The 14593-nt window shown below is 43.4% G+C and overlaps 2 protein-coding genes across 3 annotated transcripts in view; both read left to right on the forward strand.

Annotated features, from left to right (window-relative positions):
* Positions 1 to 14333, forward strand: part of Grin3a (glutamate receptor, ionotropic, N-methyl-D-aspartate 3A) — a 142305-nt gene extending 127972 nt beyond the window's left edge. Inside the window, exons 7-9 of one of the 2 annotated variants that reach the window (XM_013023274.1) lie at positions 9935 to 10099; positions 11553 to 11629; positions 13964 to 14333. In XM_013023274.1, the coding sequence (XP_012878728.1) occupies positions 9935 to 10099; positions 11553 to 11629; positions 13964 to 14303 (582 nt within the window). In that variant the 3' untranslated portion in view covers positions 14304 to 14333. Of the gene's footprint in view, positions 1 to 9934; positions 10100 to 11552; positions 11630 to 13909 lie in introns of both variants that reach the window. The other variant, XM_013023273.1, reaches the window with a different exon arrangement.
* Ppp3r2 (protein phosphatase 3, regulatory subunit B, beta) lies at positions 3818 to 4330 on the forward strand. The gene has a single exon (XM_013023275.1). It carries the CDS (start codon positions 3818 to 3820, stop codon positions 4328 to 4330), a length of 513 nt encoding a protein of 170 aa, XP_012878729.1.
* Positions 14334 to 14593: the final 260 nt, after the last annotated feature.

A 14593-nucleotide genomic window follows, 5' to 3' on the forward strand; every position in this document is an offset into this window, starting at 1 on the left:
CTCAAGGCTAGCACTCTACCACTTGAGCTACAGTGCCACTTCTGGCTTTTTTCTTTTTGCTTATGTGGTGCTGAGGAATTGAACCCAGGGCCTCATCCTTGCAAGGCAAGTGCTCTACCACTGAGCCACCTTCCCAGCCCAGCTCCTATGCTTTTATCGCCACAGTAAAGGCCACTATCTGGCACAGAGCTTTGGCATCAAGGAGGTACTCCATCTGTATTTGTTGAATGAATGTATTTAAACTTGAAGCAAGTTTCCTCTCCTGCAAAGAAGATAAAGCAAATGTAGCCAGAGTCAAATTTTTGCTTCAGAGAAAGCAAATAAAGAAGTAGGAAAGGCACCAGACACCAGTAGCTTACACCTCTAATCCTACTTTAGGAGGCTGAAATCTGAGGATTGTAGTTAGAAGCCAGCTCAGGCAGGAAATCTATGAGGCTCCAATTAACCAACAAAAGGCTGGAGTAGGAGGTGTGGCTTAAATGGTAGAGTACCAGTCTTAATGGAAACAGCTAAGGGACAGTATCCAGGCCTTTAGTTCAAGCCCTAGTGCTGGCACAAAATAAAAAGTAGGGATGGGAAAAGGAGACACAATACAAACAGTGGAGACCTACTGTGTGCTGGCACTAGTTCGTATGCTTTGTAAGTACTTTAAACTTGGGATTGAGTGGCTCCATGGTCTATATTGGAGTCACTATTGGTGCAATGAGAGGTACCCCCACGAGGAGAGAACTTCTGGCTGGGGGTTAGGGTTGCCCAGTAAGCCTCAACAATGGTCGTATACCTTACTCAGACAACCTATTGTCCTGGAAAGAGGAAGTTGAATTGGACCCTCAAATCTCATCATTTCCAATTCCAGTAGTTTGATTTCTTACTATCAGTTCTTTTGACCATCTCACAGCTCTTCATCAGAAAATCCTTGAGGGGGAAAACAAATAATGTCTTGCTGACAGGAGTGCTTCTGGTTTGTTTCTTCCACATCCATCCATCCACCTGGTCCCTTACTACAGTAAATTCCTACAGTCCGCTCCACAGTGACAAACGACAAACTAACACATAGTGCTTTCCCTGAATGAAAAGAATGGCTAGGGAAACAACCGAGCTGGAATACAACCAAGCTGGGTCCCTTACTACTGCTGGACTATGCCGTTTATGAAATGGAGAGCAATGGGGAACTCAAGCTTGCACTGGCCGTACCTCTAGCATAATGTTTCATTCTGCACAGTTCAGGAATAAAACTCTGCTTTCTGTACACTCCAAGTGATGGAACGGAGTAGCACCATCTTCCGGGCAGTGTCTGTACAATATTTCTCCTTCTACGACACATGGCTGTAGATACTACATCTGTCACACCTAACAGTCACATGCAGCAGATAATGCAAGTGTGCTTATTGTCACATTTTGCAGTTAAGGAACAGAGGCTGGCAGACTAGTGGCTTCCCTTAGGGGCTTGTCTCTAATAAGGGGCAGAGTTGAGATTCGAACAAAGTATATTTAATCCCCATGCTCTCTTATTACCTCTTACTGCTTCCTAGTAATACACTGCAGAGAGGACCACAGCTCACTAAGAATTTCTATCCCCGTGATTCCTTTCAAAGTCAATGACCATCAAGAAATTACCCAGGAGAAGGATGGGGAGAGTGGCGGATGGGCACAGAATCTCCATTGTCTGGGTTCTCACAGCTGAGATAGAGAATCCACAATCAGTGCTCAAACAGGTGTAAACTGCGGCTAATGTACTTGGCAGCAGAATGTAAGGATATCTATCCAAGGGACTCACGAGGTCTCTCTGACAGACCTTCTGGCTTTGCGATTTCACATCTCAGGCTGTTGCCAGTGACTCACCCCTGTCATCCTAGCTGAGGATAGTGGTTCAAAGCCAGCTTGGGCAGGAAAGTCTATGAGACTCTTATCTCCGATTATACCACCAAAAAACCAGGAAGTAGAATTGTGGCTCAAGTGGTAGAGCACCTGCCTTGAGGGAAAAAAAAACCCTAAGGGACAACACCCAGGTCATGAGTTCAAGCCCCAGTACTAGTACATACATACCAAAAGAAAAAGAAAAATAGAAACTGCTACACAGCAGATAGAAAGAAAATTAGTAACAATAACAATGACAATAAGTTATATTGACTATTCTCAATTTTAATCTTCATAAAACTGAATGGTCTATGTATTAGCCCCCTTGGGGGATGGGGAAAAATAACACAGAGCTTCTCCCAGGCCTAGAGTCTAGGAAGTTCTTTGTGCTCTAGAAAGATAACAGACCCAAATAGCTCATGGCATTTAACACAGATTTCATACCTCTCACAATACAATTTCTGCTGATCCCTTTAGAACTACAAATTTAAAAGCTTTGTGCTAAAGCTACACCTTATTCATCTCTCTGAGTAACTGGAAAGCAAGCAGATAGATAAGATGGAAACATGTGCCCATGGGACCATGTTCCCCAGATAGGGGAATTCATCTAATACCTAGGATCAGCTCTGTGTGTGTTGTTATATAATATACATTCTATTTTATGTATATATGTACTTTCTGTGTGTGTATCGATGGATTATTATTTGTTAAAATGGCCAACCTAATGATAAAGTTTCCACTGGTTCAATTGTGCCAATTTCATGTGGTAGCCTTCAGCCTGACCTTTTGGTTGAACAAAAGGAGACAGCACCTTGCTAGTATTTTTTTAAAGCCAGAGCGTGGTTTTTACCCTTCAGTTTGATGTAGTGGCTTGAGCTTCTCCCACGTCCCTTTGAACCATGACACTCTTGGACTACATTTATTTCTCATGCATTTGAGAGTAATTGATGTGCTGCCCTTAAAGGAAGAAGGAACTTGGGGGAGTCTGTACTATTCATCTTCAACAAAAAGAAGAAATCTAGTGGAAGTAAAGTGGGGAATTGAAGTCACCTGGGAACCACTGTCAATCTCGACACACCGGTGCCTGGAGTTCTCTGAGCACACTGCAGATCACCAACCTACTCTGCAGGGCACAGACAGCCGGCAGGCACCAGACCACAAAGACGGGGAGCAAAGCCACAGAGTTACAAGCCTTGTGTTCTGGGGACTTGTGTCTTCTGGAAGAACATCCCAAATTTACAACTGTGTTTATTTCTGAGGAATAGGATCCACGCTGTATAATTCCGTGTGACCATTTAAAGTGGGTCTTAGACTCTGAACCCCACATTCCCGTCCCTCCAAGAAAAGCTTCTGGCTTCTCCTCCAAGAGACTCAACCCACCTGTGGCCTGTCCTTTGACTTAGCACCCCCTGAGGCCTGCAAAGCAAGCATGAGCCCTGGCCCCCCATTCACATGCTCAGTTAACATCTATTTAGTAAGTGCAGACTATGTCGGTGTGCTGGTGAGTAATTAAGGATGTGGTCCTGGCTTACTTGGGGCTTATTTTCTCCCCGAGGAGATAAGGAGGAAAGGAGAAGACAAAATCCTTGGGATGGTTTGCAATGGAAAATCTCCCAACGAGTTGGAGAGAAGGAAGGGAGAGGGAGTCCGCTCAGCTGTAGGCCTCTCTTTCTAGTGGGCAGTCCCCAGCTCTCCACTCCTCTCCCTTCCTTTCTGGGCCCCTTTCCCCTCCGCTTTCCTCTCCAGACTGACCTCCACCTCCTCTCTCCTGAAGCCCAATACTTCCCTTCCTCAAGGCCACGAGCCCACTAGCCCGAGTGGTTCAACCGTCCCAGGGAGCCCAGGGCGCGCGCCGCCCCGTCTCCATTCTCCACGCGCCCCGCGCGCCCTGCTTCTGCTCTCCTCGGATCCTGCCGACCCCCTGGCAGCCGTTGACCCTCCGTCCACCCTGGTTTCTGCCATGGGAAACGAGGCCAGCTACCCATCGGAGATGTGCTCTCACTTTGACCAAGATGAACTCAGACGTCTGGGCAAGAGATTCAAGAAGATAGACCTGGACAAGTCGGGCGCGCTGAGCGTGGAGGAGTTCCTGTCGCTGCCCCAGCTGAAGCAGAACCCGCTGGTGAAGCGAGTGGTGGAGATCTTCGACGTGGATGGCAACGGCGTGGTGGACTTCCGAGAGTTCATCATGGGAGCCTCCCAGTTCAGCGTGAAGGGGGCTGAGGAGGAGAAGCTGAGGTTCGCCTTCCGAATCTATGACATAGACAACGACGGCTTCATTTCCAACGGCGAGCTCTTCCAGGTGCTGAAGATGATGGTGGGCGACAACCTCAAGGACTGGCAGCTGCAGCAGCTCGTGGACAAGACCATCATCGTCCTGGATAAGGACGGCGATGGCAGAATATCGTTTGAGGAATTCTGCAATGTGGTTAGAGGCCTGGAGGTCCACAAGAAGTTGGTTGTGATGGTGTGAGCCTTGGGGCTTGGGTTATTTTGGGGGGGACTTTGGTTTTCTGGGGGTTGTTTTTGTTGTTTTTAAGACCACTTCCCACCAGCAACTTTTCCTTTGTTTTCTCCTCCCCACCTCGTGGGTCTCTCTCCTCTCTCTATCTCTCTGTCTCTCTGTGTGTGTGTCTGTCTGTCTCTGTCTCTGTCTCTCTGTCTCTGTCTGTCTCTGTCTGTCTGTCTGTCTCTCTCTCTCTCTCTCTCTCAACAAAATGGTCTTCTCACTAACCGGGAAGTGTTTTGTCTTGGCCAAGCATTTTCCAACCTGGTTTTTCATCATCAACGCAGTGTTGTTAAACATTTCAATGCTTCAGGATAATGCCTTGAGCGCGGAAGAGCAAGATGGAAGAAAAGTGGGGAAAGAGAAAGACATTGTGTTTATAAAGGTCTTGTTCTCTGTTTTTGACTCTGAGACCAAGTGCAAGAGACCTTTGAAAACTCAAAACGAAATGAGAACATCCGTAGACGTGCCCTTCCTCTGCCTGAAACTGTACACAACGGGACACTGTAGAGTTTCTATCCGGTGTTGGGTGAAATGTTTACATTTATTTGTCACATTTGATTATCTTTGAAAGATTATTACCTTCCTAGTGTACAACAGACACAAATATATTTTTTTTGGTCTGATCCTCTTTTAATCACTATAAGCAACAAAGCCCATCTTTTCCTGTGATGGACTACAGCTCCTTTTACCACACTATTCTAGAAACACTTCAACAAGGTTAAGGGATATAAATCTGCTTGTGAGGCCTATGTCTCATTGTTTTACACACACACACACACCCCAAGAGAACTTTTAAGGCTCATGTGAGAAATGCTAAGCCTGAACCAAGTGTCCAGCCCACCTGTCAACCTTAGTGGCAGTGGATTCTCCACTCTAGTACTAACAGTCAAATCAGAACCTCCCCAGACCTTGCCAGAAAGTGCTGACTCCTCTCGCACTCAGCCCCGATCCAGTGGGAAGGAATAGGACCAATAAAAAGCCAGTCTTCCCACAGGCAAAGATTGAGAATGCAGTGGACTCTCCCTGGGATGCTGGAGTGGCATTATTTTGGTGCTCAGTCTTGCAGAGGTTGGCAATCCTGTCCTCAACAGCCAGATAAAAGCTGACAGCAGGAGCTAAGTGCTAAATCATCTCAATCTCAGACTCTTAGATCAGTCCTTATCAGGCAGCTTCTCCTCTGCCATTCAGCCAAGAGTTCCTCCCTCCCTAGCAGACCTACACCCAGGGGTGTGCAGGAGCCTACTGGTGTCAATGAGATTCAGCCTGTGGACCCGTCTTCCCAACTCACTTATGCCAGTCATGTTGGCAGTCTGAGATTAGTCATGGTGGGAGGCGCACATGATGGAAAAGACCAAAAAGCTTTCAATTCTGCGTTGTGTTGGGGAATCAGTTTACCAATGAGAACACAACTGCTGCACCCTGAATATTCCCATTTCTCGGAAGCCACCAAGCTGTCAGAGGAGCGAGGCCACAATGGTTCCTCACAGCTGCCACTTTGCAGGGCCATTCCCCATATAAATACACTCTTCCTCCAGTTAGCTAGTCAGAGGACACCACTCAGGTGATTTTGTTTCAGGATTAGATCTATTCTACAAGAGTGATCTCATTTGTGGCAGCTAGCAACCAGTGAAGAGAGAAAAAGGGTAAAATAAAAGCCCACACATGTAATCACTGGTATTACACCCATCTACCAAGGCACCCAGTCACAGTTTTTGTATCACAGATTAGGGACCCTATAATATAGGAATTCCTCTTCATTTCTGTTCAGTTCTTTAAAAATGTATTCGCAACCAACTATTCCCAACTTTGTAGTGATGTGAATCATAGCCCATTGTGTGGTAATTAATACAAAGACACAAACACACCTGGTCGTATATTTAGTTACAACAGGGTTATCAGAGTGATTTATTAGTGTGTACATGAAAGCAACTAATTGAGCTTCCCTGTGTGGCTTTTACCTAATTATTAAACTAAGCATCCATTCCAAGGTTATTTTTGAGGATCTCAAACCATGGGAATAAGTAAAACACATAAAATACAATATGTTCATTACAGTCATTCTTTGCCTTTAACGCTACCTACGCCTCTACAAAGGAGGCATGAGGCTTCACAGATGTTTAGTTACACCCACTCCAAATTAGCAGAACATTTGTGTGATCCTAGCCAAGTAAGGAAACAAAGGAAACCACATCAAAGTCTTCTCCAGCCCTTCATGTGCAGAAGGGATAATAGACTTTTTGTGAACTACAGAACATATAAAAGAGAATTCTTCCAGCCCAGCCTGTTTGACTTTGTGAGGAAATTTTAATGTGATGAAAGTGAATGTGTGTGATACCAGCCAAGAGCACCTCTTAGATTATTTATACACCTTGCAATAGACACTTTAAAATATGGAAATGTGGAAATTATTACCAGGGTTATGAAATAGGTTGGATTTCATATTCAACTGCGACAAGGAAAAAATCCAGCTGATATATCTCCAATTAAAGTGAATTGCTCAGTCTAGATAAGAGCGCTATATCAGATTTTGTGGTAATGACCTTGAACTAGTCATGTATTTGGTTTTAGCACTGGAAAGATTGAACCAGATACTTGGGGGAGCTGATCACATTTACTTCCAAGTTAGAGAGCGTTGAGCGTTTTATCCCCTCTCTTGGTTGATAGCCAGATGCTAACAAATTTATTTCCAAACAACTTCTTATGGTTAACATTTATTGAGCAAGTCCCCTAACTTTTGATATGACTTTTGTTATGTCATTTAATCATCACAACAACCTTGTGAAGTGGAGCAATCATCTCAACTTTATAGATGATACCATAAAAAAAGAAAAAAAATCTAGAATCCTCTCCAAGGTCAGACAGCTGAGAATTGACAAAGCAAGGCCTTGAGCCCTGAGCTTCATTTCTAGCTCTTTATTTTTTTAATAGCACCTATATTTGCCTGCCTTTATTCTCATTCATGTAACCTCAGTTCTCACAAAAAGAGGAAACTAAGGCCTAAAGAACTGAGTTGCTTGTCATGGAGCAAGTAGCCCCTGCTGCTCACCTTTTATGCATTGCAAGAAACAGATATATTAGGCGAGACAGTTTTATACCCGCTGCCACCTTCAGATCATCATAAGAAACAGGTGACTGACAGTATTTAGATTGAACTGATAACTGCCATGCTCTGCTCTGAGGCTATAGAGATTAGTAGCAAGATGTTGTTATGAATCTACTTTAAAGGATTGCGTGTGCTCTCTGCCATATGTTGCAATCTCCAAGCCACTAGACAATCCTTTAGAAACAGAGGAGGAAAATAAGGCCTCAGCACAGTTGGTTTATATTCTGTCTATCATTCTTTAGAAACATCCTTGAGGGGGGAAAAAATCTTCCAGAAATTACAGGGGGGGAAAAATTGCTTTAAATTCCATTCTTTACTTCCCCAACTGATTCTGTTAGACTGCAGTAGGTGGTCTGGCTAAGGCATTTTATCTAGAGTGCATGATACAAGAAGGGAGAGGCGGGCTGGGAAGGTGGCTCAGTGGTAGAGCACTTGCTGTGCATGCCTGAGGCCCTGGGTTCAATTCTTCAGCACCACATAAGCAAAAAGCTGGAAGTAGCACTGTGGCTCAAGTGGTAGAGCTCTAGCCTTGAGCCGAAGAGCTGAGGGACAGCGCCCAGGCCCAGAGTTCAGGCCCCACCACCGGACCCCCGCCCCTCCAAAAAAAGAAGGGAGAGGCTCAGATGCTCTGTAAGATAGGGTATTCTCATGGTAGAAGAGGGCAGAGACTAGTCTAAGAGACAAGATTTGTGTGTATATGAGAGGAGGGAGAGGGAAAGAGAACGAGAGTGTTGGGGATAGAATGCAAAGTCTCACACATATTAGGCAAGCCCTAGATCCTGGCTATGCACATCTGTTCTATTAGCTACTGCATTTATGCTCATAGTCGATGAGTGTGGCTTATAAACCACATGTCACATCACCTTTAAATGAATTAGCTGATTCGTAATGAAAAGCTAATGCTATACCCTGTCACTGTAGTAAATCTGTGTAGATCAGCAGACATGATCTGACAGCTCAGAGTTTAAATCTGACTTAAGAATGTGCAGGGATTTTTTCTTGGTTGACAATGGTGAGTTTCTATGGTGGTGGTTCTCATGATGCTTTTTAAGCATTTGCCAATATTTTTTTAAATCAAAAACTAAATGAATTACTCCTAATGCACAAAAAAACGGGGGAAGCCACATGTTTAATGGCAAGATTTCTTGATATACATTATATTCTTCATCTTGACCTGTCTTATAAGAAAGTAGTACCTTTTACATAGTGGTTTTTCTGAATGTTTGATGTTAATGTCCAAAATTAATTTTCCATGTTTCACTCATAGCAATAATGTTAATACATCAAATACTAAATAATTAACAATCATAATGACAAGAAATCTCTAGCAAACAACACCAACCAATTACCACTTAAGTACTTGCATATTATGTTTTCTGAACTATAAAACTGGAGTTATATGGGCTGGGAAGGTGGCTCAGTGGTAGAGTGCTTGCCTTGCATGCATGAGGCCCTGGGTTCGATTCCTTAGAACCACATAAGCAGAAAAAGCTAGAAGTGGTGCTGTGGCTCAAGTGGTAGAGCGCTGCCTTGAGCTGATGAGCCTTAAGGGACAGCTCCCAGGCCTAGAGTTCAGGCCCCATGACCGGCCAAAAAAAAATTGGAGTTATAATACCTATCTCAATGCAAAACACTTAGCTAAAAGTTGGCGACCAATAAGGGTTAAGTTCCTTCTCTTTCTTCTCTAGATCTGTTTAATTTTGTGATCTTGCTCAACTCATTATACCTCTTTGGTTTACTTCTTTCTCTGTAACATGCAAGCATTAATTAGATTATCATTTCCCTGGCAAATCTAAATTCATCTTTTATCCTTACATCTTCTCACTCTCTTTCAGAGAAGGGTCCTTCCCTACATAGCTATTCAGTATTTTAACATATTGTTTTATGTCTCTGTCTTGGTCTCACTGAGTCTCTAGGATACCATGGGCTGGTCTTTACCCAGGGTCTTGGCACAACTCCAGAGATTATTAGGAAATGAAATTAATTGTTGGACAGTATCCCAGAAATTATGCTTTGTGGTGGCCTCAATCATGCCCCAACTGATTCCTCCAGTGTAGTAAAGTTCACTGCACACACAGGGAAGAATAGTCTCTAGCTTTCTTTGGAGCCAATAAAAAGGAATCTGAGCCAAAAATAAAAAGAAAGAAGAAGAAAAGGTATCCAAGATTGGGAGTATCATAGTTAAAAGTCAAAGGAAAAACACCATATCAAAATAATGCATGATCGTATACAACTGTGATTCTGGTTATGCTGGTCATGTAAGCAGGAAAATTGTGGTCCAAGCCAACTCAGGAAAAAAATGCAAGGGCATGGGAGGCATGACTCACATGGTTGAGTGCTTACTTAGCCAGTGGAAGGTCCTGAGTTCAAATCTTATTGCTACCATCATTTTTTTTAAAAAAGGAATTTATAAACATAGGGTCATGTGGATCATTGCATTTATGGCCTGTCCTGTTTTGTCACAGACTTTACAAATGGGCATCAAACATTTCTCTGGACTTTTCGTGCTGCTATGTATTGGATTCGGCCTGTCCATCTTGACAACCATTGGTGAGCACATAGTGTACAGGCTGCTGCTACCACGAATCAAAAACAAATCCAAGCTGCAATACTGGCTACACACCAGTCAGGTGAGGGCTGCAGATCTCTTGCTATAGTGTTCTTTGTGTAAGAACTCCCAGTGGTGGGAGGATCCAGAGCCAAATGAAGGGAAACAGCATAACGCTCCCAATTAGAAAATAGAATTCTCTCTAAATTGGACTCATCTATTTTCCCCTAAAACGAATGGATCCCACAACATTCCTTCCAATTTTCCTGGAAAATTCCACTACTACTCATCATCAACGCAGGAGAACTGTCTGCAACCAGATTTCACTTAAGGGTGACAATAAGATGATTTTTTTGTCAAAACCAAAACCCATTAAAATGAGTGTGATCTACATTTACTCCATTTTCTTCGGTGTGTTCCTCTGATCTAGAGTTTTGAGGTCCACTAGTACCAAGGGCAAACTTCACAGGAAGCTTGGAGCCAGACATTAACACGTTTTACAGGGAGAGCTGAAACTGTGACCGATCGGCCAGGCACACCCTTAGGAGCCAAAACCACAGCTAAAAGGTGTTTTCATGCTATAGTTTAGCAAAGAGGACAGTTTCATCTACCATGTTGAGGCAGATGAGCAGTTTCCAGATCCCTACTGACGGGAGGGGGCCCTCAGCCTCCTGGTGTTCCATGGGACACCCCTCCCTCTCAACCATATGATGGCTACTTTCGCTGCCAGGTAACAAGGCAGTTAACTGCTTTGTTAAGGGGTACTCTTTTTCTTTTTCTAGATAAATTACTGTTGTTGATTTGATTATAGTTGAGCCTTGTGCTTCCTACTTTCTTACAGGGAAATATTTGGTCTCCTCGGAGAACTCTGCAGACAAGTGATCTCTTCTTTTGTATGCTGACATGTTCAATTTAAGACTCAGGAGACTTCTTTGTTTTGGTTGCAAAGAGGTTCTAACATATTTTTCAACTCATATTTTCAAGCAACTGTACAGCGTTTTTGCTCCACATGAGTTAGACATTTTGTCATATCACATGCAATTTTACAATCCAAATTATTTCCAAGCTTTCTATATCACTATTAGCCAGGTGTCGACAACAGTGGCTCCCGCATATGATCCTAACTACTCAGGAGACTTGAGATCTGAAGATCATAGTTTGAAGCCAGCCCAGAAAGGAAAGTCTATGAGATTCTTATTTCCAATTAACTACCAGGAAACCAGAAACGGATCTGTGGCTTAAAATGGTTCAACACCAGCCTTGAGAACAAAAGCTCAGGGAGAGCACCCAGGCCCCGAGTTCAAGCCTCATGACCAAATACATTTTCGTTTGGGGGAAGAATAGGAAGGAATAATTAGAATTCTTGTTGAGAGTTGAGGCTCAGTATTGATCTATTTTCAGGGATGTCTAAAAATTTGGTTGAAGAGAACAAAGTTTGTAGCAAGTAGATACTCCATTAAATCTCCAACAGTACTTTATCCCTTGACCTACACATTTCTAATGATCACTACCTGTGAATCTGTTCTTTCCACCAGAGATTGCATAGAGCACTAAACACATCATTTGTAGAGGAAAAGCAGCAGCGTTTCAAGACCAAACGTGTGGAAAAGAGGTAAGAAGAGGTTAATGATCACTGTTTTTGTACTAAGACAAAGTTTAGTATGAAACTGAGACTGATACTCAGAAACGAAGTTGTGTCTAAATATTTAGGCCTAAGTATGTAGGTATGTTTCAGGCCTATATTCCCTGTAACTTCCTCCAACCTACCACATATAACCTTTTACACACAATGTGTGTTTGGGGTCTCAAAGCTGTCTCTTTTAAATGGTATTGTGAAGTACTGAACTTCAGTTTTACAAAACTGTTCCCTACAAGCCAGATTTGCTTTTTTTGTTTGTTTTTAGTAATTCTCAATCACTAGTCATGTCACATTCTTAAGACTGAGGAAGGCTTACACAAAACACAACCTACACATTACAAAAGACTACAACACACTCATTCACACTATACAATTTGATGTTGCCCTATGTTGCACATTCCCACTGCTTGATTTGATAATGAATAATAAACAAATGAGTTTGAAGAAAGGCAAGGAGAAATTTTGGCCTCTGATATGGAGACAAATGTTGCTTCTTTTTTATTTAGTATGAAGGAAAAAATGTGGATATTGTATGGGACTACTTCATAGAAAAGCTGAGCTCTGGTGCTCTCTATTCAGTTTCACAAGGCATAAACTGACAACTATGTTAAAGAACTATAGCATGTTTGTTATGTTTTATTGGTCTGTTTTAGCTGGGCTTTGCTGTATGAGAAATCATCCCAATACTTAATACTTTCAACAGTGCATTGCTTACTAATCTAGAGGTTCACTGTGCAGATTGCTGATTTGAGCCAGACCTGACTGCTTTTAGCTAGGCTTATGTGTGCAGCCAGCTTGGGAAGAGTGAAGCAGCTAAAAGCTATCTGGTCTATGATTGACCTCCACTAGGGTCCACTAGGAAGGCTGAGAGTGTGTTCCAAAGGGTCCTTCACACTCCAGCAGGGTTAATGTGAACTTGCTCACATTGTAGCATGGTGGGGGAGGGGGGCAGGGCAGGGGAGGCAGCCAGGAGAGAAGCACTGTGCCAAACCTTAAAAGCTTAGGCTTGGCACTGCTGCCCTTTCTATGGGCCAAAACACATTATACCAACAGTCCTCATTCAAGGAGAGGTAAGCATCCATCATAATGCAACAGTCACAATGCTGAGAGGGCAAGGATAAAAGGAAGAACGAATATTAGGTCAGTTTGCATGTATCACCAGGCAAAGCAAAACAATTAATTTACGAAGCCCTGTGGTTGTTTGCTCTCAGCCATGTAACTGCCTCAAGACTTTCTTACCCTTGTGCTTTCTTATCCCTTTGTCCTTCTCCCTCCAGGGTCTCTCCTGGGCAAGTAAGAGTCCAGGAATAAAACCGATTCAGTTATACGGATGGGGCGAGGTGGGTGGGAGAGAATGTAAAGATTTAACTGGATGTTTCTGTTGTGTTTTGCCCTGTGGTAAATTGCAAGAGTAGTGAAAATCTTCCTGCTCCTCCTACTCTTGCTCCTCCTCATCCTCCTTTAATCCTCATTCTATACTAGTAGAGAAGTAATCAGCAGGTACACTGCTTCGGATTTTAATCCATTCTCATTTTATCCCTCTGTCAAAGCGTATGTGAGAAACAAGGTAGTCTCGCTTCTATACCTGTCTTAACAATAGCTTTCTATTGTTTAAGTGGCTTAAGTGTATAGTCAACTCTCCACAATGGTGGTAGATGGTACTGAGAGCCTAAAAGGATGGAAAAAGTTTCTATTTAACTTATATCATCCTAGCAAGAACCTAGGGGCTTCTTGGATTTGGTGTTTTATCTTCAGCATCAAATCTGGGTCATTCATTACCCACATAGTTTTATCCCTACAGTGAAAAAAATCACTCACTGAAACCTGTGGTTCAAATGCTTATAGTCTCCCTCATTCAAATACTGACTCCAAGAAGAGTGCAGTGGGATTTAAGATGAGGTATATAACAATGACTGTTTATATAGTAATGCTTAGAGCCCAATATTTGGGCCACATCTTTTCTGCCACAGGATGTATGAAGCCAGTGATGCTTTATTCTTGAACATTCTACCTTCAAAAAATGGAATAAAAAGGCATCTAAGGTTTTCCCCCAAAGAAATGTTATACCCCATTCTATCAGAGGATACCCAAGTTCATTTTTAGAACTACTTAGTAAGACCTTGAACTTGAGCTGTGAGTCCAGGGTTCCTAAAGTCCCCCTAGTGGTCTATGCATAGATTAAGTGACTTTATTTCTATGTGCATACCCAGCTTCGCATTGGTCAAGCAAGAAGGGCCCACAGATAAAGAGCAGCACTTGGAGAACTGCAGACTGGAAAGTGAATTTGAACTGTCTCTTGTTTCCTAGGTCCAACTTGGGACCCCGCCAGCTCATGGTGTGGAATACTTCCAACCTGAGTCACGACAACCAACGAAAATACATCTTTAGTGACGAGGGAGGACAAAACCAGCTGGGCATCCCAACCCACCAGGACATCCCTCTCCCTCCAAGGAGAAGAGAGCTCCCAGCCTCGCTGGCCACCAATGGGAGAGCAGACCCCCTCAACAAAGCTCGGAACTCAGTGATGCAGGAACTCTCAGAGCTAGAGAAGCAGATTCAGGTGATCCGCCAGGAGCTACATTTGGCTGTGAGCAGAAAAGCAGAGCTGGAGGAGTATCAAAGGACAAATAGGACTTGTGAGGCCTAGGCGGTCACACTGCTCTCCTTTCTCAGTTCCTGGCATCGCTGAGCCCTCGAGACACTTTGTAATGCTCTTTTGTAATGATTGACAGAGGTATGGAGAAGCTGACTGACATCTAGGTCTTCTAGAGGTCAGGTCTGCTCTCCCAGCCTAACACAGGGCAGCAGCTCTTCCCAAGGCTCACTGCGCCCTAGGTCTCCAGATTAGGGATCTTTCCATAGCAGGAATCTGAAGTTTTTTCAGGAGAAAATTCTGTGCAAGTAATCTGTGAACAACCAGATTATCCCAGCTCCGAT

The sequence above is a fragment of the Dipodomys ordii genome, unplaced genomic scaffold, assembly GCF_000151885.1.
Source record: "Dipodomys ordii isolate 6190 unplaced genomic scaffold, Dord_2.0 Scaffold67, whole genome shotgun sequence".
Taxonomy (NCBI): Eukaryota; Metazoa; Chordata; class Mammalia; order Rodentia; family Heteromyidae; genus Dipodomys; species Dipodomys ordii.